General features: G+C 39.0%; 1 protein-coding gene across 5 annotated transcripts in view; it reads left to right on the forward strand.

The window, feature by feature from the left end:
- The window catches only part of CCSER1 (coiled-coil serine rich protein 1), a 1,062,049-nt gene extending 1,037,539 nt beyond the window's left edge, over window positions 1-24,510 (forward strand). For 4 of the 5 annotated variants that reach the window (XM_073340691.1, XM_073340694.1, XM_073340693.1 and 1 more), the window contains one exon: window positions 23,031-24,510. In XM_073340691.1, the coding sequence (XP_073196792.1) occupies window positions 23,031-23,501 (471 nt within the window). In that variant the 3' untranslated portion in view covers window positions 23,502-24,510. The remainder of the gene's footprint in view (window positions 1-23,030) is intronic. The other variant, XM_073340695.1, reaches the window with a different exon arrangement.
- The last annotated feature ends 264 nt before the right edge of the window (window positions 24,511-24,774 follow it).

Raw genomic sequence — 24,774 nt, forward strand, 5'->3', positions numbered from 1 at the left:
TGCTATCAGGTCTCCCCTCAGTCTTCTTTTCTCAAGACTAAACATGCCCAGTTTTTTTTTTAACCTTTCTCGTAGCTCAGGTTTTCTAAATCTTTTATCATTTTTGTTGCTCTCCTCTGGACTCTCTCCAATTTAACCACATCTTTCCTAAAGTGTGCTGCCCAGAAATGGGCACAGTATTCCAGCTGAGGTCTCATCAGTTCTGAAGAGGGCTGGACAGTTACCTCCTTGTCTTACATATGTCATTCTTGTTAATACACCACCGAATGATATTAGCCATTTTCACAACTGCATCACATTTTTGACTGACACTCAATTTTTGCTCCATTATAACCCCCACATCCTTTTTAGCAGTACTACCATTTAACTAGTTTGTCCCCATTTTGTAGTTGTGCATTTGATTTTTCCTTCCTCAGTGAAGTACTTTGCACTTTATTGAATTTCATTGATTCATAGATTCATAGATATTTAGGTCAGAAGGGACCATTATGATCATCTAGTCTGACCTCCTGCACAATGCAGGCCACAGAATTTCACCCACCACTCCTAAAAAAGACCTCACACCTATATCTGTGCTATTGAAGTCCTCAAATTGTAGTTTGAAGACCTCAAGGAGCAGAGAATCCTCCAGCAAGTGACCCGTGCCCCATGCTACAGAGGAAGGCGAAAAACCTCCAGGGCCTTCCAATCTGCCCTGGAGGAAAATTCCTTCCCGACCCCAAATATGGCGATCAGCTAAACCCTGAGCATATGGGCAAGATTCATCAGCCAGATACTACAGAAAATTCTTTCCCGGGTAACTTGGATCTTACCCCATCTAAAAACCCATCACAGGCCATTGGGCCTATTTACCATGAATATTTAATTACCAAAACCATGTTATCCCATCATACCATCTCCTCCATAAACTTATCGAGTTTAATCTTAAAGCAAGATAGATCTTTTGCCCCCACTACTTCCCTCGGAAGGCTATTCCAAAACTTCACTCCTCTGATGGTTAGAAACCTTCGTCTAATTTCTAATCTAAATTTCCTAGTGGCCAGTTTATATCCATTTGTTCTTGTGTCCACATTGGTATTGAGTTTAAATAATTCCTCTCCCTCTCTGGTATTTATCCCTCTGATATATTTATAGAGAGCAATCATATCTCCCCTCAACCTTCTTTTAGTTAGGCTAAACAAGCCAAGCTCCCTGAGTCTCCTTTCATAAGACAAGTTTTCCATTCCTCGGATCATTGTGTTGATTTCAGACCACTTCTCTAATTTGACAAGGTCATTTTGAATTCTAATCCTGTCCTCCAAAGTGTTTGCAACCCCTCCCAGCTTCGGGTCTTGTTTATATTTTATAAGCCTTCTCTGCATGCCATTATCCAAGTCTTTAATGAAAATATTGACTAGTACCAGACCTGGGACTGACGCCTTTGGGACCCCACTAGATATTCCCTCCCAGTTTGACAGCAAACCATTGATAACTACTCTCTGAGTATGGTCTTTCAACAAGTTGTGCACCAATCTCATAGTAATTTTTTGTAGATCCCATTTCTCCAGTTTGCTTATGAGAATGTGATGTAGGAATCTCTTAAAAGCCTTAGTGAAGTCAAGCTAGAACAAATTTACTGCTTCTCTCCTATCCACGAGGCCTGGAACCCTGTCAAAGAATGAAGCTAGGTCGGTTTGGCATGATTTGTTCTTGGCAAATTCATGCTGGGTATTCAGTATAACCCTATTAGCCTCTAGGTGCTTACAAATTGATTGTTTTAATTATTTATTCTAGTATCTTCCAGATATCGAAGTTAGGCTGACTGATCGGTAACTCCCTTTTTAAAGATTAGTACTATTTCTGCCCTCCTTCAGTCCCTCTGAGGCCTTACCCATGCTCTATGAGTTCCCGAAGTTAATTGCGAATGCTTCCAAGATTGCTTCAGCTCATTCCTTAAGTACCCTAGGATGAATTTTGTTAGGCCCTGCCAATTTTAATACATCTAACCTATCTAAATATTCTTTAACTGATCTTTCCCTATTTTAGCTTGTCTTTCTTCCCCCATATTGTTAATATTAATTGTGTTGAGCATTTGGTCACCATTATCCTTTTTAGTAAAGAATGAAGCAAAATAGGCATTAAACACCTCAGTCTTCTTGATGTCCTCAGTTATTAGCTCTGCTTCCCTACTAATAGTGGATCTATACTTTCTTTCACCTTTCTCTTGCTCATGTACATAAAGAACTTCTTCTTGTTACCTATTATGTCCCTAGCTCTGTGTAACTCAGTTTGTTCCTTAGCCTTTCGGATTTTGTCCCTACGCGGTTATGCTATTATTTTGTACTCCTTCTTAGCAATTTGTCCATATTTCCATTTTTGTAGGATTCCTTTTTGATTTTCAGGTTATTATAGAGCTCCTGATGGAGTCATGTTGTCCTCTTACTATGCTTCCTATATTTCCTTTGTATCGGTATAGTTTTACAGTTGTGTGTTTAATATTAGCTCCTAGAGAAATTGCCAGCATTTCTGAACTCCTTTTTCCCTTAGATTTACTTCCCCTGAGACTTTATCTACCAGTTCTCTGAGTTTAAGGTCTGCCTTTTTTTTTAAGTTCATTGTCTTTATTCTGCTGCCCTCTCTCCACCTTCCTTTCATGATTACTTTCACCCCAATTGCCTTCCACCTTCAGATGCACAACCAATTCTTCGCTGTTGGTCAGAATCAAGTCTAAAATGACTGCCCCCCTGGTTATTTCCTCCACTTTCTGAAACAAAAAGTGCTCCCCAGTACATTGAATTTTGTGTTTTGTCGTGCAGTATACTTCCGATTATCCAAATAGCACAGGGGGCATGGCTATTTTTTGGATGATTGGGAGTTTACATAATCAAGATGGTAGGAACCATTCAGCAGCAGGGTGGCCTTCCCGTTGGCCGGGAGCTTGTAATCTTTCTCCTTGCGGTCTTGGGCAAGGTTCTGTCCTCTTCCTGTTCCCTCACTCCCAGGGCTGCAAAGCTCTCCCTTTGCTGCTGCAGGGCCCATGACAACCATGGGCCAGGATTCTTCTCTGCCCCACCAAGACCTCAGTTTTCCCTGTGCCTTGAGCCTGTAATGAGTCTTCGTTAAAGCGCAATAGTGGCTTTTGAAAATCCCAGCAGGGGATTTCTGAAGCATCATTTTAAGTAGACTTGCCTAAAGTCTCAATGAAAGTCAATGGGATTCTCCACTGTCTCTTTCCAGCTGGTTTGATGCCACCTTGTAGCCTTAGCAGTCTGGAGATTCTGTCTCAGGCTCTTAATATTTCACCATTAGAAAGGTGAGATTCCCTGCTTTCCAGCAGGGCAAAGCATTTGCTTCTGGCCCTGAAAGATCTGCATGATTTCAGAACTTAAAACTGCAATATTATTATTAGTGGTAAAGCTAAGTTGGGTTTTTTTTAAAAAAGAGATTTCTAATACACATTAATTCATGAAAATGTGGCCTTTCACAAAACCATGATGACCACTTGCTACAGTCCTACCTCATACTATATATATATATATAAATATATATAATGGCATTCATCACAATACTATAGTACTGTGGGGGGGGGGAGAGGAAGTTAAGGGGGGGTGAATTGTAAGGGGCAGGACTTGGACCTGTTCTTGGCACCACCAAAAATTATTCAAACCTGCCATCCCTGGGGGAGGTAGAATATGTGTGTCATACATTTCCGAGTTAGATATGTATCATACATTTCTGAGTTATTTATCGTGCAGTTTTGGCTTCATGTGCACCTGACCACAGATCTATCTCTACTCTAATGTATTCTAAACATTCCAAAATCTGAGCTGCTTCATGCCATTTTTACTTTTAATAGCTGCCATTTTATTTTTAAAAAATTAACATGCCACACTTTTTTTCTTCCCAACGATTCCTTATCCTGTTGCGAAAAAAACAGTAATACTGACACAAGACCAATACATAAGATTGGGAATATTCAGACCTGGAAGGTTTAAATTCATCATTACCTTCCAGGATTATAAATGGAACCTTGAAACCATTTGAATGTTCACAGCTTTCAAGTGGAACAGACAACATTTGCTTTTAACCCTGGAATGTACAGAGATTTCAAACTTTAAAAAGACATAGTATTACTATGTATAAAATAAACTATTCTAGGTCACTTGTAGAAGTTTCTCTGTCTCTCTTTGAGTCCTGGGTGGTGGAGGAATACAAAAACAGGCCCAATAGCACCTTCTAAAATACTTAAAATATTTCTAAACTTGGGGGGAGCGGGGAGCGCAGTTTGGTAATGTGTTATATATAGTCTAAAAGATCATGTGTTGTAGTTTAGAATTTCTATGGACACTCATCACTTTGCCAATTATCAGTAACGTTATGACCCCGAAGTTGTGTTGATAAAATCTGTATGACATGCTGTGATGTATTCCATATCTTTTAGTATGTAAATATATAATCTTGGTATATTCTCTTATAATCTTTGGTGAAATCGAAGAAGTTAGCAAAGAGAGCAAATTACAACAGTCACCAGGGACCTGGCTCAACACCTGTTGAAGTCAATGGGAGTCTTTCCATTGACTTTAGTAAGTATTGGATCAGGCCCCATATGAACAAGTTGCTTCATGAATAGATTTCAGGCAAAGAAAGTGTTTCTTTGTAACCAATTAATTAACTTTAGTATTCCATATTTTAAAAAACCCCAACCTATACACCGAAGAAGTTCATAGAACTTAACTGCTAAAATGAACTGAATTAGCAATTCAATGAATTAGAAATCTACTTTCATTGCAGTCTTTTTTTTTTCATTTTTAAAAAGCGTATTTAAATGGTGAGCTCCCTCTGAAAAGAAGGCCAATTGGAATGGTACAGAATCTTATTGAAATTGCACAAGGCCCTTCATAATTCTTCCAGACATTTTTGTTAGGGTTAATTCAAAACATTAAATCAAAGATTTCACAAGATGAAGCCCAAACTTCAGCCATAAGCAGAATTTTTGATGGTTCTCCCACTTGTATGTGATCTCTTTCAGTGGGAATGCCACAGCTATTCAATTTCAGACTGCTGTCCTCCCTCATGAATCTGATATGTTTTTACCAATAAGCATCAAAAGACACTGCAGTGTATTTTGAGGGAGTTTGGATTTTTTTTTAATCTCTCAAACTTTTTCAAATTAATAAAAGAATTAGTTAGACTTACACAGGAAAAGGCTAGTCTCTGGTCCTTCAGTGAGCTCCATGTAGACAGACTCCCACTGAAGCCAACGAGGCTTTGTGATAGTACAATGGTCTGTCTCTGTACAGATCATTGCAGGATCAGGGCATCCACTATTGAAATTCACTATTAAGATACTACAGTATTAACACACTGACTAATAAGCTTTTTCAACAACAGGGTCCAAATCTGCCAAGGAATAAAAAATAATATAGAAGTAATGGGGCTTACTGAGGGCCTGATCCAAAAGTCCTTTTAAGTCAATGGGAGTTATTCCTTTGACTCAGTGGGATTTAGATCAGGCTCTGAGTTTCTAAGCAAACTTCCACTGAGTTCAAGTGAGTGAGCATTGAGATAGAACCTGAGAATTGGTTGAGGAATTATATACAATGCAACCTTACTTTGAATAACATCTTTCATGCAAATTGTATTTTTCCTTCATGTTTTTCAATGAATTCACAATTTATGTGAAAGATGTTATAAAAAATTAACAGGAAGCAACCATGGAAAAACAGAGCAATTTAAAGGGTTAGGCAAGGATAGAAAAAAAAAAAAAGATGTTTTCAGATCAGATCTTGTGGAGGAACCGCGAACATGTCTTATGTAAAGGGAAATTATGCCTCACCAATCTACAAGAATTCTTTGAGGGGGTCAACTAGCATGTGGACCGGGGGATCCAGTGGATATAGTGTACTTAGATTTTCAGAAACCTTTTGACCAGGTCCCTCACCAAAGGCTCTTACGCAAAGTAAGCTGCCACAGGGTAAGAGGGAAGGTGCTCTCATGGATTGGTAACTGGTTAAAAGATAGGAAACAAAGCAGTAGGTATAAATGGTCAGTTTTCAGAATGGAGAGAGGTAAATAGTGGTGTCCCCCAGGGGTCTGTTCTGGGACCAGTACTATTCAACATATTCATAAATGATCTGGAAAAAGGAGTAAGCAGTGAGGTGGCAAAATTTACCAGTGATACAAAATTACTAAAGATAGTTAAGACCCAGGCAGACTGCAAAGAGCTACAAAAGGATCTCTCAAAACTGGGTGACTGGGCAACAAAATGGCAGATGAAATTTAATGTTGATAAATGCATAGTAATGCACATTGGAAAGCATAATCCCAACTATACATATAAAATGATGGGGTCTACATTAGTTGTTACCACTCAAGAAAGAGATCTTGGAGTCATTGTGGGTAGTTCTCTGAAAACAACCACTCAATGTGCAGCAGCAGTCAGAAAAGCGAACAGAATGCTGGGAATAATTAAGAAAGGGGTAGATAATAGGACAGACAATATCATGTTGTCTCTATACAAATCCATGGCATGCCCACATCTTGAATACTGTGTGTCGATGTGGTCACCCCATCACAAAGAAGATATATTGGAACTGGAAAAGGTTCAGAAAAGGGCAATAAAAATTATTAGGGGTACGGAATGGCTTCCATATGAGAAGAGATTAAAAAGTTTGGGACTTTTCAGCTTGGAAAAGAGACAGCTAAGGGGAGATATGATTGAGGTCTATAAAATCATGACTAGTGTAGAGAAGGCAGATAAGGAAATGTTGTTTACTACTCCTCATAACACACGGACTGGGGGGGGGGGTCACCAAATGAAATTAATAGGCATCAGGTTTAAAACAAATAAAAGGAAGTATTTCTTCACACAACACACAGTCAACCTGTGGAACTCCTAGTCAGAGGATGTTGCGAAGGCCAAGGCCATAACAGGGTTAAAAAAAGAACTAGATACATTCTTGGAGGTTAGGTCCATCAGTAACTATTAGCCAGGATGGGCAGGGATGGTGTCCCTAGCCTCTGTTTGCCAGAAGCTGGGAAAGAGCAACGGGGGATGGATCACTTGATGATTACCCTGTTCTATTCATTCCCTCTGGGGCACCTGGCTCTGGACACTGTCGGAAGACAGGATACTGGGCTAGATGGACCTTTGGTCTCACCCAGTAGGGCCATTCTTATGTTCTTATCTGAAATTAGTGGAAGCAGCACGGTGGAAAGATGGAAGATGTCTTTTCCAAATGGCAGACGTAACAGGAGAAGAGGAAGACTCACATGAACAGTGGCAAGATTCTGGGATTAAGGAGAGAAGAAGAGTGGAGGTAGCCAAGAGAAAGTAGGTCTGTATATTATGCTGGGGCAAGACTGTAAAAGGTTTTAAAAACAAAGAGGACAATTGTAAACTTGTATCCTAAAATGAATGGGGAAGTAGAGATATATATGAATTTATATTAATCATTAAACAAAGCAAAATGTAGAGTACTATCCACAGAAATGAGAACAGTGAGTAAAAAATGTTATCACCATTTTAACTGTTTCTACTTGTTGGATCAGTATTCTCCATTTAGAGAATGATCCAAAGCACATTGAAGTCAATAGGAGTCTTTCCATTGACTTCAATGGGCTATGGATCAGTGCCCAATTTTTTTATTTGAGTGTGTGTATTTGCTGTGTTACATACAGTTGCATTTTGGCACTATTTCCACATGACTCAGAGATTTAGAACTGAACAGTGAGCCTTAGAAGTCTTGTATTATAAAAGTGTCTTCACTTTTGAGTGTCTGAATATCTATCATTAAATAGAGTGTGGGTGGTGAGAAGGGTTCCCTTTACAGAGTCTTGTTTAAAAGCACCAGAAATACAACCGTATATTTAAAGAACTGCTTTAAGGTGCATTAAGATAAAAACATCTGCCACAAGAATCTGAGCACATACTTTTTTACTGTGTATAATGGAGGGGGGAAATCTTTTCTTTCTCCTAAGTAATGTAACCCGCTATCCACAAAGTCAAGGGTAGTAAATTCGCACCTAGCCTGGCATTTTGGGGAGTTAGCAATTCTCATGTTTCCTATTATTCAAAAAAAAACCCAGAAGAAAAAACTTAAATTTTTATTCCGTAAGGTCCCAATCCTGCAATTCCTTGCATTTACATGGAACCCCAATAGCCTCTGACCCTTTGCAGAAAGCCAGAACAAAGTGTATGCCAGACTTAAGTCCCACATAAGCCCTGTTTTCCGGGGGTAAGTGTTGCATAGTCCTTATCCTGGCCCTCTGCACAGGGGTGAATTTCACCCCAAATCCAGAACCGTTGTTCCTTTACCTGTGCTACTTTATATCACTATGTGCAACAGTCTGACAGAATTCAACATCTCCTCCTGGAAATCTGGAAGGAAAATACCATGTGTATGGTTTATCAAATTGTATAGACAAGTTTGCGGCTGTGTGCTTATATCCCAGGTGATGGCTGTAGGGTAATTGGGGGAGAATAAAAATACTTCCTTGATCCACACGTTAAGAGATCTCCCATGGGTTTGGAAGCTATCAAATGTTCTGGAGAAATACTTCTCAGATACATTATGCAATATGAAATTCCTGTGATGCTAATTGATTTCCATTGTTATATGCTAGTAAAGTGTACTCCTGAGTGAGAAATTTATATATAGTGCTTCTGAATGACTGATCACATTTTGAACCTGAGATACCAAAGCTGCATATCCAACAGCTAAAAAAAACAAACAAACCCTAGTGCAGGGATCGGCAACCTTTGGCATGCAGCCTGTCAAAGAAAGCCTCTGGCGGGCCAGGACAGTTTGTTTAACTGCAGTGTCTGCAGGTTTGGCCGATCGCAGCTCGCCGTTCCAGGCCAATGGGGACTGTGGGAAGCGGCAGGGGACGTGCTGGCTGCCGCTTCCCACCGCCCCCATTGGCCTGGAATGGCAAACTGCGGCTAGTGGGAGCTGCGATCGGCCAAAGCTGCGGATGCTGCAGGTAAACAAACCGTCCCGGTCCACCAGAGGATTTCCCTGACGGGCTACGTGCCAAAGGTTGCCGATCCCTGCCCAATGCAGACAAGGTGGATGAGGTGATATCTTTTATTGGGCCAACTTCTCTTGGTGAGAGAGACAAGCTTTTGAGCTACACAGAGCTCTTCCTCAGGGCTGGGAAACTAACTTAGGCCAGGTCTACACTACAAACTTACATCGGTATATCTACATTGCTCAAGGGGGTCTGAAAAATCCACCCCCTTGAGCAATGTAATTATACTGACCTACCGGCTAGTGTCGACAGCGCTATGCCAACCTGAGAGCTTCTCCCATTGACATAGCTACCGCCTCTTGCAGAGGTGGATTAACTATGCCAACAGGCAAAGCTTTCCCTTCGGCATAGTAGCATCTTTACTAAAGTGCTACAGCGAAGCAGCTGCAGCACTGTACATGTAGACAAGCTCTCAGAGTCTCATTGCTAAATACAAGGTGGAACAAATTGTTTAGCGTAAGTAGTTAACAAATATTTCAAGGGATCATTTAACCTCTTTATGCCTCATTTTCCCACAGTGGCAATACTTCCCTACTTCACTGGGATGTCACAAGGATAAATACATTAATGTTTCAAAGACATTCAGGTACTGTGGGGATGGGAGCTATACGTATATAGGGTGAAGAAAATAGAAGAGAAAATTCAAATAGAAAAATGATCAAAGCTGAACAGCCTAAAGATGAGACACTGCAGAGCAAATGTAGTAATGACATTATCCTTGCAACGTGACATATCCATAATAAGGAGAAGAGGGTTTTACAGCAGCTAGGAGGTTTTCATCACAGCATCTACTGAAGTTAAATCAAATACAATTTATTTTTCTGCGTATTGCTTTTTGTTTTTGGCGGTAGAGGGGTTCTGGTGGGAAGTCCATTGCAAACAGTGACATCATGACAATTTCTCATTCAAACCTGAAAAACAGAAAAGCCCTATGCTGTTTGCCTGATTTGTTTTTAAAGGGACCAAGTTCATATATCTGTTTCTGAGCAGATATTATGAAACCATGCAGTCTAATCTCAGAGTAGAAATCAATATTTGTTCTTTCCTCTACAGAGTGTTCCAAAAAAATCCACCCAAACATTTTTATGTCAATACAAATTGCTTATTACTGACATGCTGCTACATAAACAGGGTGTTTTAGCGGAAGGAAATTTACTATGGAGATAATGGCTAGCATAGAGAGGCCTACTAAGACCAAAAATAGCTTGACATACAAGGCATTTTTTCGCAATGAATAAACGAATCTTAGAAAACAACAAAATTATGAGTTAGACAGTGACCCCTTGAAAGTATAAAGCTGACAACTGGCATAGACGCCACATACAGTAGAGAGCTTAGTGAACACCAAAATACCTAGGACAAATGTCAGACACTGACTTTGTGAGAGCAGAATTAAAAACAGAAATGGATCTGTCATCCTAAAGATGAATTCATTAAACTCTGAACCTGCTAGTGACTGCAAATGGGTGCACCTAAGTGCCTGGGTGGAGACTCCTCCTTCATATAGGATGTGTGTTAGAAAAAGACATGGGAAATTTGTTTTTAAAATCTCTTCCCCTTCCCCGCCCAGTAAAATGTGTCAGAGAAGGTCTAACATGGCAACGTGATACTATTTATCAAGTATCGCCTCCAGAAAGCAATATCATTCTGAGTAGTACCATAATGTAGTAGTAGCCATTTTAATCTGTGCCCTCATCTCTTTCAAAAGTGCTGTTTCTAGGAATGATAGTAAAGAAACAGAGCTGCCAACCACAATCCAAAAAAAAAAGAAAAAAATGTTTAGAAAATTACTCATCCTCCCTAATAACCTCAACACACTTTGCTTCAGGAGCTAACTACTACCATTTCCCCCAAATGATTCGGTCTCTCCCTAAACAAAAAGCAGTCACCAAGGAAACAGGGCAGCATAACTTGCAGAAGGTTAAACTGCTAAATGATTTGGTGGAGATGATAGAACTACTAGTGAAATAACAATTGCTAGGTGTTAAGCAAGGGAACATTTCCTTCACAAATGTAAAAGGATTTTAAAAATCTCCTGAGTGAACTGTGTGAAAGTTGCATCATGTTTCTGAGGGTACATCTACCTTGCAATTGGAGGTCTGATTGTAGCACAGGTAGGCATATCTCATTTCCTTCGCTTCCACTGACAGTCGTAACTGGCGGACATCATCATAATTAACTAAGAGAATCGAGTTTCAAATTTTGCTGACACCGTATAAATAATAAAGGGAAAGATACATTTGTTTTCTGTAAGTCTTTTTCTTATCTAGCATTCTGCACACTAAAAACTCAAGCTATTGTTAATTTCTATCAAAGATAACCATAAATGTTGGGTGTGAAGTGCAAATTACTATCTTTCCCCTCAAAAGAGTACAATGAAGCATAATATGCATAATGTCTTTAAATTGGTACAGTAGTTAAATTTTGAAGTCTTAGTGTGTGTGTGTCTAAAGTTTAGGTGTATATGGATGCTATTTTAGCATGGCCCAGCCTTGATTTTAAATTTCAGCTACTTCCCCACTCCCCCGCTTTCTGCTATTTGGTCTTCATACAATGTTTTTCTCTTTCTGCAAATGTGAGATTAATTATAACCAACTCTGCATAAATAGTAAAATCAGATTGAACTTTACAGAGGGAGGTAGAACAGAGAGGATTTAGTGTATGAAAATGCTAAATAAAAATAAAACAAACCACATTGTGTCTGCATATGCATATGTAGCATACAGAGAGTGCATGTGTGTATATGTATATATTTATATCATTTCAGGTTTTAGTTTCGTTTGTACAAGCACATATTCTTCCTTGAACTATTTTTAAAGATCATATTGTGAGATTTAAATCCTATTAAGCTTAATGGGTGTTATTAAGTAAAAATGAAAAGATTAAAAACCTTTATCAGTGCTTTCAGGAGGACATGGTGTAGTATTAATAAGAACTTGTAATGAGACAGCTCCATACTGGTAACAGATTCCAGTAGCTATCTGCATTGAGCTCATGACATACTTTTGTTAAATCCAGTATCAAGACTTCAAAGCAGTGACGCTTCATTTTGAAATTAAAGGTGTTAAATGTGGACTATTTTTCAATTAAATAGTTTCCTTTTTAGTGAAATGTACAGCCCAGAGACCACAAATATCTACTGCTTTAGTCCAGTTTGATTTTTTGCATTCAGATACACTTTAGCATTCAGCTTTGGCTACTAAAAAGGGAGTGCTTTTCTTTCCACTTAAAGATTATTAGGCGAGTGGCAGATAGCACCAATTTGGTCAACTTAACATACCCTCTCTACACACAGGCACATCATACATTGTTTGAAAGCTTATGACGATTACTTTAAGATGAGGTATGAGGTACGATGCCGTTACCGTAGAAAGGGGGATAAACAATGACACCATCAACACCTTGTAGAAATATATACCTTAATCTTTTGCATGTATCCAAGAAAGTGAGACAGGAAAGAAGCAAAGGAAAACTGTTTTCAAAGTAATATGGTCATTACAAGTGGTACTTTTACATTTTTGTAAATGTCTAGCATTCCCACTCTGTTACAGCGTGTAAACACAGCACACCTTTCTCCTTTGTCCTGCACTTCACACAGTCATTTACATCAATGCAAAGTGAGCATAAAATGCTACAAATTAGAACACCCATTAGTGTAACTGACTGGGTGCAAACAACAGAATTCGGCTCGTATATTATATATATTTTTTTAAAATATGATTTATATATAATTAATATATAATATTTATAATCAGAGGTGAAAGTAAGCCAGTCTGGTCCGGTCCGGTATACCGGCAAGAACCAGTACACAGCTGACCATACCTGCAGGGGGCAGTTTCCCCAGGCCAGCAATTTAAAAGGGCCCTGGGCTCTGGGCCCTTTAAATCGCCACCAGAGCCCTGGGGCTCCCAGCCGCCGCTGGAGCTACTGCTACAATGGGGCTCCAGTGGTGATTTAAAGGGCCCGGGGCTCCCAGCCGCTGCTACTGCAGCCGGAGCCCCAGGCCCTTTAAATCTCTATTTAAAGGGACCGGGGATTTAAAGTCCTCACCTCTTCTGGTTGACGCCCTGGCCCACTGCTCAGGACCCCGGTCCTGTGTACCAGTAAGTCCTTTAAGTTACTTTCACCCCTGTTTATAATGCATATTATAAAATTAAACTTTCTCTCCAAGTTGAGCTGTTCCCAAAGCATCCCAGCCCCTAGTTCCCTCTATCCCGTAGGAGCACTCCAAATCTCGTTATATACTGGTTGGATTTCACAAGATCACTTGGTCAACATGAGTCAGCAGAAATTACTTTGTATCTTTATCCTGAATGTAGAGGGATACAAGAGAGTAGCTCTGCATTCCTATTTGGGGCCTAGAGGGTAGTTAACTATTGGAACAGATTACCAAGCCATGTAATAATTTCTCCATCACTTTGAGCCTTTTAGATCAAGATATGCTTAAATTCAACCACAAGCTCTTGGGCTAATGCAGGAAATATCAGGTGAAATCTGTGGCCTCTGTTATACAGGAGGTCATATCAGAATGGCCCCTGCGGGCCTTGAAAGCTGTGAAATTTTTCTACCTGGTTAGTCTTCTGTCCCCAACATTACAGGCACCTCCTGTAATGGTAACCTCGCCTAACTAGCCCTTTATTTAAGCCTTGGACTTAAGTCAAATTCTATTAAAATACAGTACAAGTAGTATATAACTTTCTTTCTTACTGCAAGCAGCTAGAAAGGGAACCCTGTTTCAGTCACTCCGAGATCACACAGTACTAGGAACTTTCTAACCGTATTAACAGTATATACTTTAATATATACAGTTTTTCTGTTGTTCAGATAGGCCCTGTAGGAATATAGAAAATATGCAGGTCTGTTATGGATGTTTAACCTATTGTCTCAGCAGTACCTCTTTTGCACAGGAAGGATTCTTGATCCTTATGGGGGTTATGTTGCCTCTCTGGCTACTGTACCTGTTGTCTGAGAGAGTAGTTCTATGATTTTTCCCTAGGTTCTCTCTGTAAATATAACTAACATTGCCACAGTGAGATCAAAGAGCAAAACTTGCTCCATAGTGACATGCATAAGGTTTCAGATCAACTTTACTGTACAGAAAAAGGTTTGGTGTTATGGACTTAGCTTTCTGAGTTTTGATCTCTGCGTTGTATTATTCCCCTTCCTCATTTTGTCTGCACTGGGGATGATGTCTGTGATTTTTTTGGTCCTTGCTCTATTTGTAAGTATCATCAGGATCCAGGAAAGCTCAAAGAGCATATTTTCTTTGGCACAGATTTACAGATTTCAGAGTTAATGATAGATTTTAACAGAGGATATCTTAAGAGAAATCTTCTCATCATAACCATAGTCCTCTTCATTGACTATCAGTGCTATAATACAAGGCTTTTGCAATCTTCTATAAGATCTTTTCTGCACGGATACAACAGGCTAAGATTTGGTATCATTCTGCAGCCCTGTGCTTCACCTTGTCTTTTATCCAGTTAAGACTGGAGATTGACTCTAATGTTACGATACTTCAATCTAACAAGATTAGAAGGCTAAAACTCAGCGTTTTATTTTCGCAATGAGAAAATCTGACTATTGTATTTCACTCATGAAACATGTGTCCCCGAAAGATAAAATATCCAGATTATTTTCTGTTTCTCTTCAGGGATGTCTCAGTCTTCCAATCATAAAAATAAAGATTTGAGTCAATTCAAGGATAATTAGGATTTTTTTCTTCCTCGTCATCAGCATACAACTTGCCCTTTTTGTAAGTCCTTTGATTTCTCCTTTGCAGAATTGTATACGGAGCTGTGGGATAGCTCCGCTGATTAACAATGGCAGCAGCTGAACACTCTTTGCCAGTGTATGCAATTCCCCTACTGCCATCATAGGTTCACTCTCCAATGCTGACAAAATTAAGGATGCTAATCTGTGGAACTCAGTAACAAATGGATTATTTTAAAGAGAAAAACCATAATATACAAGAGAATTGGTTTCATGGAGTTCAGCTCCATTTTTGTGATAGGTTTCAGAGTAGCAGCCGTGTTAGTCTGTATTCGCAAAAAGAAAAGGAGTACTTGTGGCACAAGTACTCCTTTTATTTTTGTGATAGTAACTCTTTTTCAAAAGGCACACTTTGAACAGATTTAGAAATTTAGTTAATGGCATGAACTAATTGAAACTAGGTTAATAAAGCCCTCAAGTTAAGAAAAAGAGAAAAAAAGATAAGTGTATGTAACCATTCTCTTGTGCTTGGTGTGCTGATAAATTAGGATGGTAAAAATATAGAAAGTTGATGGAATGAGATTTGGATTCCTGTGTGCCTGACTGCTAAAGGGAGAGCCTTGTAAATCAAGGGATTGCTTATGAAGATTTTCATCTTATACATCTTTGTTGTATACTGTCAACCAAATGCATCTGTTTAGATTTACTTTAAAATCTTTGTTACACAAGGCAGAATTTCTGTTGAATTTGTTTGATCACTGACTCCAGGTTTTTTTTCATTCTAAAGTGTTTCTTAGATATTTAGCCCATGGAGAAATATTCTAGCCTAAAATATGTAGGAGGTTATTCCCTGTATGGCTACCTCTGAAATCAGATTACTGCCTCCTGGTCACGCACTTCATTGAAATGTACTCAAATTACATGAACTTCACTTTAATATGTGGAATGCTTGGTGGTCAAAAAAGCCTTATATAAAGGCAACATCATAACAGCACTAATATAGGAGACAAATAAGGTGACCAGACAGCAAGTGTGAAAAATTGGGACAGGGGATCGGGGGTAATAGGCACCTATATAAGAAAAAGCCCAAATATCAGGACTGTCCCTATAAAATCGGAACATCGGGTCACCCTAGATGAAAACAACAATAACTTTAATAATAATATCCGAAACGTCACATTGCCTGCCATATACTTCCAACCTGGAATCTCAACGGCGTGTATTAATTAAAAGTAGATTTGTTAGTAATTTGCAACACTGGTTTCTTATATTGACATAAAACTCAGGTTCCATTGATATTTAATTTCTGTCAGATTTGGATGCAGAACATGTATATTTACAGTCAAATTATCTTCTATGGCTATTCTGTACATGAAACAATGGCAGGATATGTAATAGTGATCCACACTGCATAAGAGATTGGAGTGGAGAATAAATGTAATAATTAAATAATACTTAGCACGTATGCAGCATAGCAGTTTTCATTTTCCTTGCACTTTGCAAAATGATAACTCTCTAACTTTCACAGTGCCCATGTAAGGTAAGTTGATACCATCCCAGTATACTGGTGAGGAAACCAAACCATGTTGAGGCTGATACTCATAACTGCTGACCTACCCCAAGTCAATGTGAGTCACACATGCTTTGCAGTTCAGAAAATGAGGTGTCAAGGTTCCTTCCCCACTCTGAACTCTAGGGTACAGATGTGGGGACCTTCATGAAAACCCTCGAAGCTTATTTTTCCAGCTTAGGTTAAAACTTCCCCAAGGTACAAACTATTTTACCTTTTGCCCTTGGACTTTATTGCTGCCACCACCAAGCGTCTAACAAATATATAACAGGGAAAGAGCCCACTTGGAAACGTCTTTCCCCCCAAAACCCTCTCCAAACCCTACACCCCCTTTCCTGGGGAAGGCTTGATAAAAATCCTCACGAATTTGCAGAGGTGAACACAGACCCAAACCCTCAGATCTTAAGAACAATGAAAAAGCAATTGGGTTCTTAAAAGAAGAATTTTAATTGAAGAAAAAATAAAAGAATCACCTCTGTAAAATCAGGATGGTAAATACCTTACAGGGTAATCAGATTCAAAACACAGAAAATCCCTCTAGGCAAAACCTTAAGTTACAAAAAGACACAAAAACAGGAATATACATTCCATTCAGCACAGCTTATTTTATCAGCCATTTAAACAAAACAGAATCTAACACATATCTAGCTAGATTACTTACTAAGTTCTAAGACTCCATTCCTTTTCTGTTCCCAGCAAAAGCATCACACAGACAGAGAAAACCTTTTTTCCTCCTCCCCCCCTCTAGCTTTGAAAGTATCTTGTCTCCCCATTGGTCATTTTGGTCAGGTCCCAGCGAGGTTATCCTCGCTTCTTAACCCTTTATAGGTGAAAGGGTTTTTCCTCTGGCCAGGAGGGATTTTAAAGGTGTTTACCCTTCCCTTTATATTTATGACAGAGGCACTAAGTGATCTCACTATGGCCTCAGAGACAGGCAGTGTCAAAACTGGGATAAGAACTCTGGAGTTTCTGGCTCTCAGGCCTGTGATCAGATCACTTAATCATGTCTCTCTTGTCACCTGCCTTTTGAAATAAACCTGGTGTTCCAAGGAAATCATTTTTCTATTTTCCAGAAATTAGGCTTCAGACCTGTAAAGGGATCCCCCAGAGGTGGACCCCTGCAGGGATCCCTTTCCAGGATTGTAAGGGCTTTACTTACTTAAAATTAGATATGTAAGTGTTCCATGCATCTTCCTTTCCTTCTCTTCTCAACATCAGAAATAAATGAAAAAAACCTTCTGCTAAGAAATTACCTTCTCTGGGTTTACTTCCCAACCTGGGAGACCTCTTACATATGTTCTGTCTAAATCATACTTGGTTATATCAGGTAATATATTATGCTTGCATGCATGGCACAAGTGGCTATATAATATATTTGTGGCTATATAATACCTCCCTGGTATTTTTAGGGTTATTGGGTTTAAACTCATGGTGAAATACAAGAACTGTTGAGTACCTATACTAATTTTTCATCATAATGGAGGAATCAACTCTGCTGCTCAATTGCAAAGCAATGTGAAGAGTTGCAAAAACTTTAATTTGAAAGGTGATGACAAATAGCTGTAATAACTTATGCAAAATATTCCATTTGCTTCACACAGTGGAAGTAGTGGGCAAGGCGTTCAGCTAACTGTAGAAAGACAGTGTACAGTATCCAGAAGGGAGACAGCCATGATTTACTCTAAGTTATTACAGGATAACAGGACATTTTTTATTGTTCACTTCCTACTTTATAAAGCCTTCAGCATTAAATCTTTTACACCTTGCCTGCGTGTAGCTGTGCTTTATTAGTTACAGCAATGAACTTATTCAGGGATAATTTAGCTTAGCAAATTGAATGGATAGCTTCATTCCTGCCTTAAATGTCCATATCCTGCTGAAAGCACAGCCATTTTCTGAAACCTTCCCTTAGAAGCCCATTAGCTCCTCTTGAAATGAAGACAGCAACAGGTGGATGCTTCAGTTCTCTGACACTCGGCTGGACTACTCTTTAAAAGGATATTATGGAGTCGGGGGTGCGTTTAACATATACTATATCTTTTTTTCCTTTGTAAGTCAATAAAGGTGGTAGGGAAATTGGAAAGGAAGAAAATAAATCCCTTTGATTTATGTTTACTTCGTCCGTTTTGTGCCTGGTGATACGACTTCAAGGCACTACTGCAGGTCTCCCGTTCATTATGTCTGTGTATTGAGCTTTGTTTCTGTAGCATCGTGAATGTTGCCCTTGCCAGGAGGCAGCATTACTCGATCACTAGGAGCCAGTTCAGGTTGTTGTAAAAACTATAGTGGTGATTCAGGTGCAGCTGGAAATCGGTAAAGAAGAGTGCTTTTTAACAGACTAAAATGAAGAACAATTACCTACTGTAGCTAAATTACTTTCTGTATTGGATCATTCCCTACACTGGGAGCTGGTGGGCACAAAACTGAGGTGTTGTAGAAACTAAGCAGTTGACATGGTAACAGATGGGGTATACCAGAGAACTGATTTAACCTGTGTTGGTAAATTAAATCGGGGGTTATATAAATGGTCAGAGCTATGAAAGCTCTTCCAAGTTTTTATGAATTTAGAAGCAAGTTGGGAGGGCTTCATTTCTTTTTGGAGAAGGGTTTATCATGTTCACTCTTTTGGTATTTACTCTTGGCTTCCTTACATAGCCTTGTTGTCTATGAATTTTTGGGCCAAGGGTGATTAAAGTGCAGTTATGACATGAACAGGGGAGCGCGAAGGAAGCTGTGCTTCAGCATTTGTATTACATTAAGAGACCCCTCCTGCCTTCTTTGCTGAAGTTAATGGGAGTTATGGGTCTTCAAGGAACATGGAATCATCTGCCAGATTAATATTTGTCTCTGGAATGACTTCTCCTCAGCACCTCCACGACATAAATATCCATAGAGTCCTTAGGCCGAGACTCGTATTTTGGTTTCATTCTTAGGTAGCATTTTTTATGTTTGGTTTTATTTGGATGTCCGTGTGTACTGGGGAGGGGGATTTTTTTCTGCTCTATCAGAATTATGTATTTGGGAAAGTTGCTCTATTTGTAAGAATAATATTTTAGTAATTTTAAGGCACCTGGATGCCTTTGGACATAAGTGCCTTAAAATTGATTTTTTCATTAGCTCTCTACTATTATTTTATATAACTATGTTATCACAAATCAGTCAACAGTAATATCCATTTTCAAACGCCCTCCAGCACAATTGTTTTTCTGTTAACCATTGTCGCATTTCACTCACTGGATTTGAAAATGGAAAGTGATGAATGGCTCCAGTGTTTTTTATGGTATGTTCCATTTTTAAGCTTTCTGCAGGGATATTCAGATCTCATTTATTTAAGATTTTTTTCCTACACAAGAGAAATTTACCCTTTTAAGAACCTGTTTGCCCCCTAAGAGGCCTGTAAAACACCTTCCACTCTCACACACAAGCTCTCTAAACAATCCCCAGGACTACACACATTCAAAGACTCATTTCAATGAGAATTCCTTATGGCAGGCTTAAGAACCAGTTCAGTCTTTGCCATTTCAGTCTGAATTTATTTAGTGCTAGTGTGGACAGCTCTAAAAGAGCTGAGATTGGGAATGGTTCATGTTGTCCACATACTACCATCTCACAGAGCTGGTCAAAAAATTTTAACTGGACATCCCTGTGAAAAATGTCATTTCATTGAAATAAAAATTTTCAGTAGGAAAATGTCAATTTTTATGACATTTGTTTTCTGACTAGAAAATTCAAAACAACTTGTTTGTTTCAAATTGACATTTCAGAATGAAATGAAAATGTATATTTCCTTTTGGCTGAAAATGTCATTGTGTCTCAGTCTTTGGAAACTAAAAAAAAAAAATGTATACAGCGTACAATTTATACAACTTATATGGAGCTTATACATTTAATTCTATATATTCAAAAAGGGTCTAATGTTGTGGGAAACATTATAGGCCATGCTATTTCCCAAGGTAAAGCCTCCTTTGCTGATCTATAGTGCAAAATAGCCACAAAGGGGGTAGATGCAGTCAGTTGGGAATTCCCGTGGCATGGAGGAGATTGCAGATGGTTCAGGGACTGCATGTGTGACTGAAATGACTGGACTGCTGCTGCTCTTCAGCAAACACCAGTTGGCATACTGGCTTCCTGGAACTCAGCAAGCAAGCAAAGTTTAGGGCAGCTTTGAGGCTTCTCTAAGCTACTCAGGAGCCCAGGACAGTATGGAGTCTGCCCCAGGATTGGGGAGCTGCAAATTACTGCTTTGGGGCCCTGCCTCTGAGCAGCATCGAGTGTATATTGGGTGAAGCTGAGACTCAAGCCCCAAATGCTGAGGGTTTAGCATGAAAAATACTGCAGAACATGTCTCCCGGAAAATGGTCCATTGTCAAGTAAAAACCTGCAACATTTCAGCAACTTTTCTCAAAACTGGGACATCATTCTCCCTCCCCCGCTTCCCCCCAGAGGTGGTGTTACAGTCCATTCTGGATTTTTCACACACCTCTTATCGAGAGTGGGTGGTTCAGAAAATTCTGAGTAATGCCAAACCTGACTAATTTTTTCACTACATCAGCTTCCATCACATGTCAACAAAAATGTACAATAATATTTTGAAACTATTTGCCTTATGATTTATTTTAATGTGGCTGCTTACATGATGTTTCAACATTATTAACATTAGGGCAGTGCAGCACCTGATGCCATCATCTTTGTCTCCACCTAATTTTTCTGTTAGGCCCATACTGTGTGCTTCTGAAAATCCCTCTTGAACTGTCTAAGACAGCTTCTGATACATAATGCCTCCAAAAGAATCTGAACCTGTGCATCAGTATAATCTGCCCACGCCTATGACAAGCCCTTCATAAAGAAGTATATAAATCACATTTGCTGTATTTGTTCTAGCCTTCATTTGGGATGAATAAAAAATTAATAGAAAACCATGTGAACTGATTCAGTTTCTCATGGAAAAAATGTACAAATCTCATTATGGATTCATTGAAAGATCTCAAAATACTGTTTAGCAATCTCAGAGTATAAGGCTTGGGAGTAGATTTTGTTCCCCTGGCTCCAAGTTGCAATACTTGAGCACATAAAAGAAAATGGCTGTGTAAATGTCAAAAGGTAATCACTATATCCTGGCAGCATTCAGTGGCAGCAAAGTTATAGTGTGATATTGGTCTTTTAGCACAAGTGAATGACAGAACTAGGTTGCTCAACAGTACCCAAGAAAGTGAGACAGATATAAAACAGGGGGGAAATTATGTTCCAGAATAACTTTTAAAATAGAGTACAATTGATGCTACGATAAACTGTTACTCAAATAATAACTGGAGCTTGGTAATGGTAACCTTACTACTTATTAAAAGAAGAGCAAAATATAAAATGCACTGAAAGTTGTAACATACCTTTTTAAAGAACTTCCTGGGAACATCACAATGTCTGTGTGTCTCCCTCTCGTGCATACACATTTTTGGTCATTAAAAGGAATGGATTTGTAGTGTTTTTGACATCTTCCATGGAGAATTTGCTTTCCAAATTCACTTAAATGTGGCATTGGAATACTACTTAATTTTTGTCTGGCAAATTGGAGTTTGATATTAAAATATATAGACACAAAGGTTTGTTATGAATACATATGAGCCCAAATTTCAAGTTACAAAAGTTTACCAGGAACATAGTCAGTAGTTGCTGCTTGTGGCCTTTGATGTAAGGGAGACATATTATGGTAACTATAAATTATCTTAGTGGAAATCTTTGATCTCAGACTCCCATGATTGAAATCTTCAAATCTGCATCTTTCCCAGCATTCCCTCTGCTAGTTAAGCCTAGTGCATACCATCACTGAAGCAAGCAGGATGCTTCTTCAGCCATGGTAATGCTTTTCTCCTCAATATTTTTCTTATTGGAAAAATTTAAATCTTGTTTTATATTCCATGGGATTTAAAATTAAAATATTGTAAACTTTTTTTTTAAAGCACAACATTAAATACACAGAGGACTGCACTTGGTCCTCTGGGCACCTTGCATCCTCTAAGACCAGATGAGTGGTTATAACATTTCTAAGGGGCATGATGGAGTGTCACACCCAGTGGGAGGTGATAATGAGTAGAGATCCAGATTTACAAATCACATGCACACATACACACATGGTAAACTGGTTACCAATATGCTGAAATATCCTGTACAACAGATATTTTAGTACATTCAGCCTCCTTACGTCCCCAGTCAAACAAAACACATAACTTTAAGCACACTAGGAAATATCTAAATTGACTTCAAATAGGACGACTCACACATTTAAAGTTAAGCATGTTCTAAGGTGAACTGAGACAAAGTTACTCAGAACTGGTTTTCTAGGTATTAATTACTATTATGATTAAGATTAGGTCAAAAAATTTGTTAAGAGTCAGGGGATCTCTCTGTGTATCTTTTGTTTCATTATATAATTTGTCCTTTCAATTTAACCAGATATTTAAAGCAAATTCCCAAATTCTACATATTTACATATGTTTTTCAAAGTTTCTTCTAATTATAAATAAGTAATATTTCCATTTTATACTAACAGTGCCCTGGCAGTTCTGCTAGTGCTTGAGATACGTCTCTTAGTTTGATCAACCAACAATGAATGCCTAGCCTGTGCAGTCTCTGCATTTCTGCAGATACCAATGAGAGTGTTTTGCATGCTCTGTGTCATTTTGCTCTTAATATGTGCTTTTGCTAATGCCTTTTTTCCCCCATTTCTGTTTTTTTTCTCCAGGCTACATATCTAAACAAAGTTGTGAGCCAAAACCTCAACACAAGGGACAGAAAGTCAGCACATACTCCCACCGAGGACCCTTTTAGATATTCATTGGGCAACCAAGCAACTACCTATGAAAGCAAAAGCTGTCAGCTGTCAAGTCTGTGTCTGAGTAAAGAAATAGTGGAAGTCATCAAGCACACGAGAGACACATATGAGACCCTCACTTCAGAGGTCACCCAGAATGTTTTGGCCAGCGCTACACAAAGTACAACCAAGCCAACATCCAAGACAGAGAGTTTCCCAGGGTTGGCTGTGGCGCCGAAGGATCAGACCACTGTACCCCGGCAGCATTCCACTTTCACGGGGAGATTTGGACAGCCTCCAAGGGGACCCATCTCCTTACACATGTACAGCAGGAAAAACGTTTTCCTCCACCACAACTTACACACTGCAGAGCTGCAGACTTTAGGCCAAAAAGATGGCTAATTGAGTCCTCGTATTCTTGTTGTAGAAGGAGATAAAGTCAGTTAAGTGGGTACATTGCTCATCGAGAGCTCAGTCTTAAGTTCTCATCTGCTGCTACCTTTAATTTTTTAAATTTTAGCATTGTACACGGGCTCCATGGTTTCCCTGTTTCGGGAGGGTGGGGATGGGGTGGACTAGCATGTTAACTTAAGTAACTAGATTGAATTGTCTTGCCGAAGTCACCATATGTATAATAAATGGGACCATCTTGCTGGGATCTCTAGTCCAAAACAGGCCCAATATTTTTCTCATCTTTTTGCCTCTGTCAGCCACTGACAACACGGAAGTTTTCCAGCAGGGGATCTCAAATAGCGCTGTATTTATTGAATAATGTTACTGTGAAAGTAGATGTGAGGAATGAGTAGGTAAGTAATTAGTAAACACTCCTGAATTGTATAGAGACAAGGGAGATCATGAGGCACTCTCTTTGTATCATGTTTTTGGTTTGTTTTTGTTTCTTTAAACAATGAAATTTGCTCACATATAAACAAGAGATGCACTGGCTTCTGTTGTGTGAATTTTGAGAATGCCTCATCACACCAGTAGAGGAAGAGACTGCTTTTAATTTTCTTCTAAATGGTCAGTTCACACAGGTTCACCAAGGATTTCAGACAGAGTAATTGGAATTCAAGTTGAGAGTGGCAGCTTTGATCCTCCAAAAACTTTGTCTTTTTACTTTTTTTTGTTGTATTATGACATCACATTGTAGTGATATTTGTTCTACTTTCACAGCTGATACATCACTCATGCGTTGAACAGCACAGAATATCATGCTGTGTCATCATCTCATGTCATGCCACATTCCAGTGTATCAAACTAAAAATGGATGATCGACTAAAGTAATTCCATTGTCTTATCCAGTCCTCTTTGGCTGATGTCCAAATTACTCTAATGTACATCAGCATGTCTCCAAGGCTCCATCTGTGGTTAACTACCTAGAATAAAGAAAAGGAGTACTTGTGGCACCTTAGAGACTAACCAATTTATTTGAGCATGAGCTTTCGTGAGCTCACGAAAGCTCATGCTCAAATAAATTGGTTAGTCTCTAAGGTGCCACAAGTACTCCTTTTCTTTTTGCGAATACAGACTAACACGGCTGTTACTCTGATACCTAGAATAGTTGATGACCTGGAGTAACTCTGCATGTTTGGTAGTCTATTGTCATATTACACACCTATTGAAACCCATATATTTCTAGCTGACCTACAGCATTCTAGTCTCAGAGGAACTTGAA

Source organism: Lepidochelys kempii, chromosome 4, assembly GCF_965140265.1.
Source record: "Lepidochelys kempii isolate rLepKem1 chromosome 4, rLepKem1.hap2, whole genome shotgun sequence".
NCBI classification, from domain to species: Eukaryota; Metazoa; Chordata; order Testudines; family Cheloniidae; genus Lepidochelys; species Lepidochelys kempii.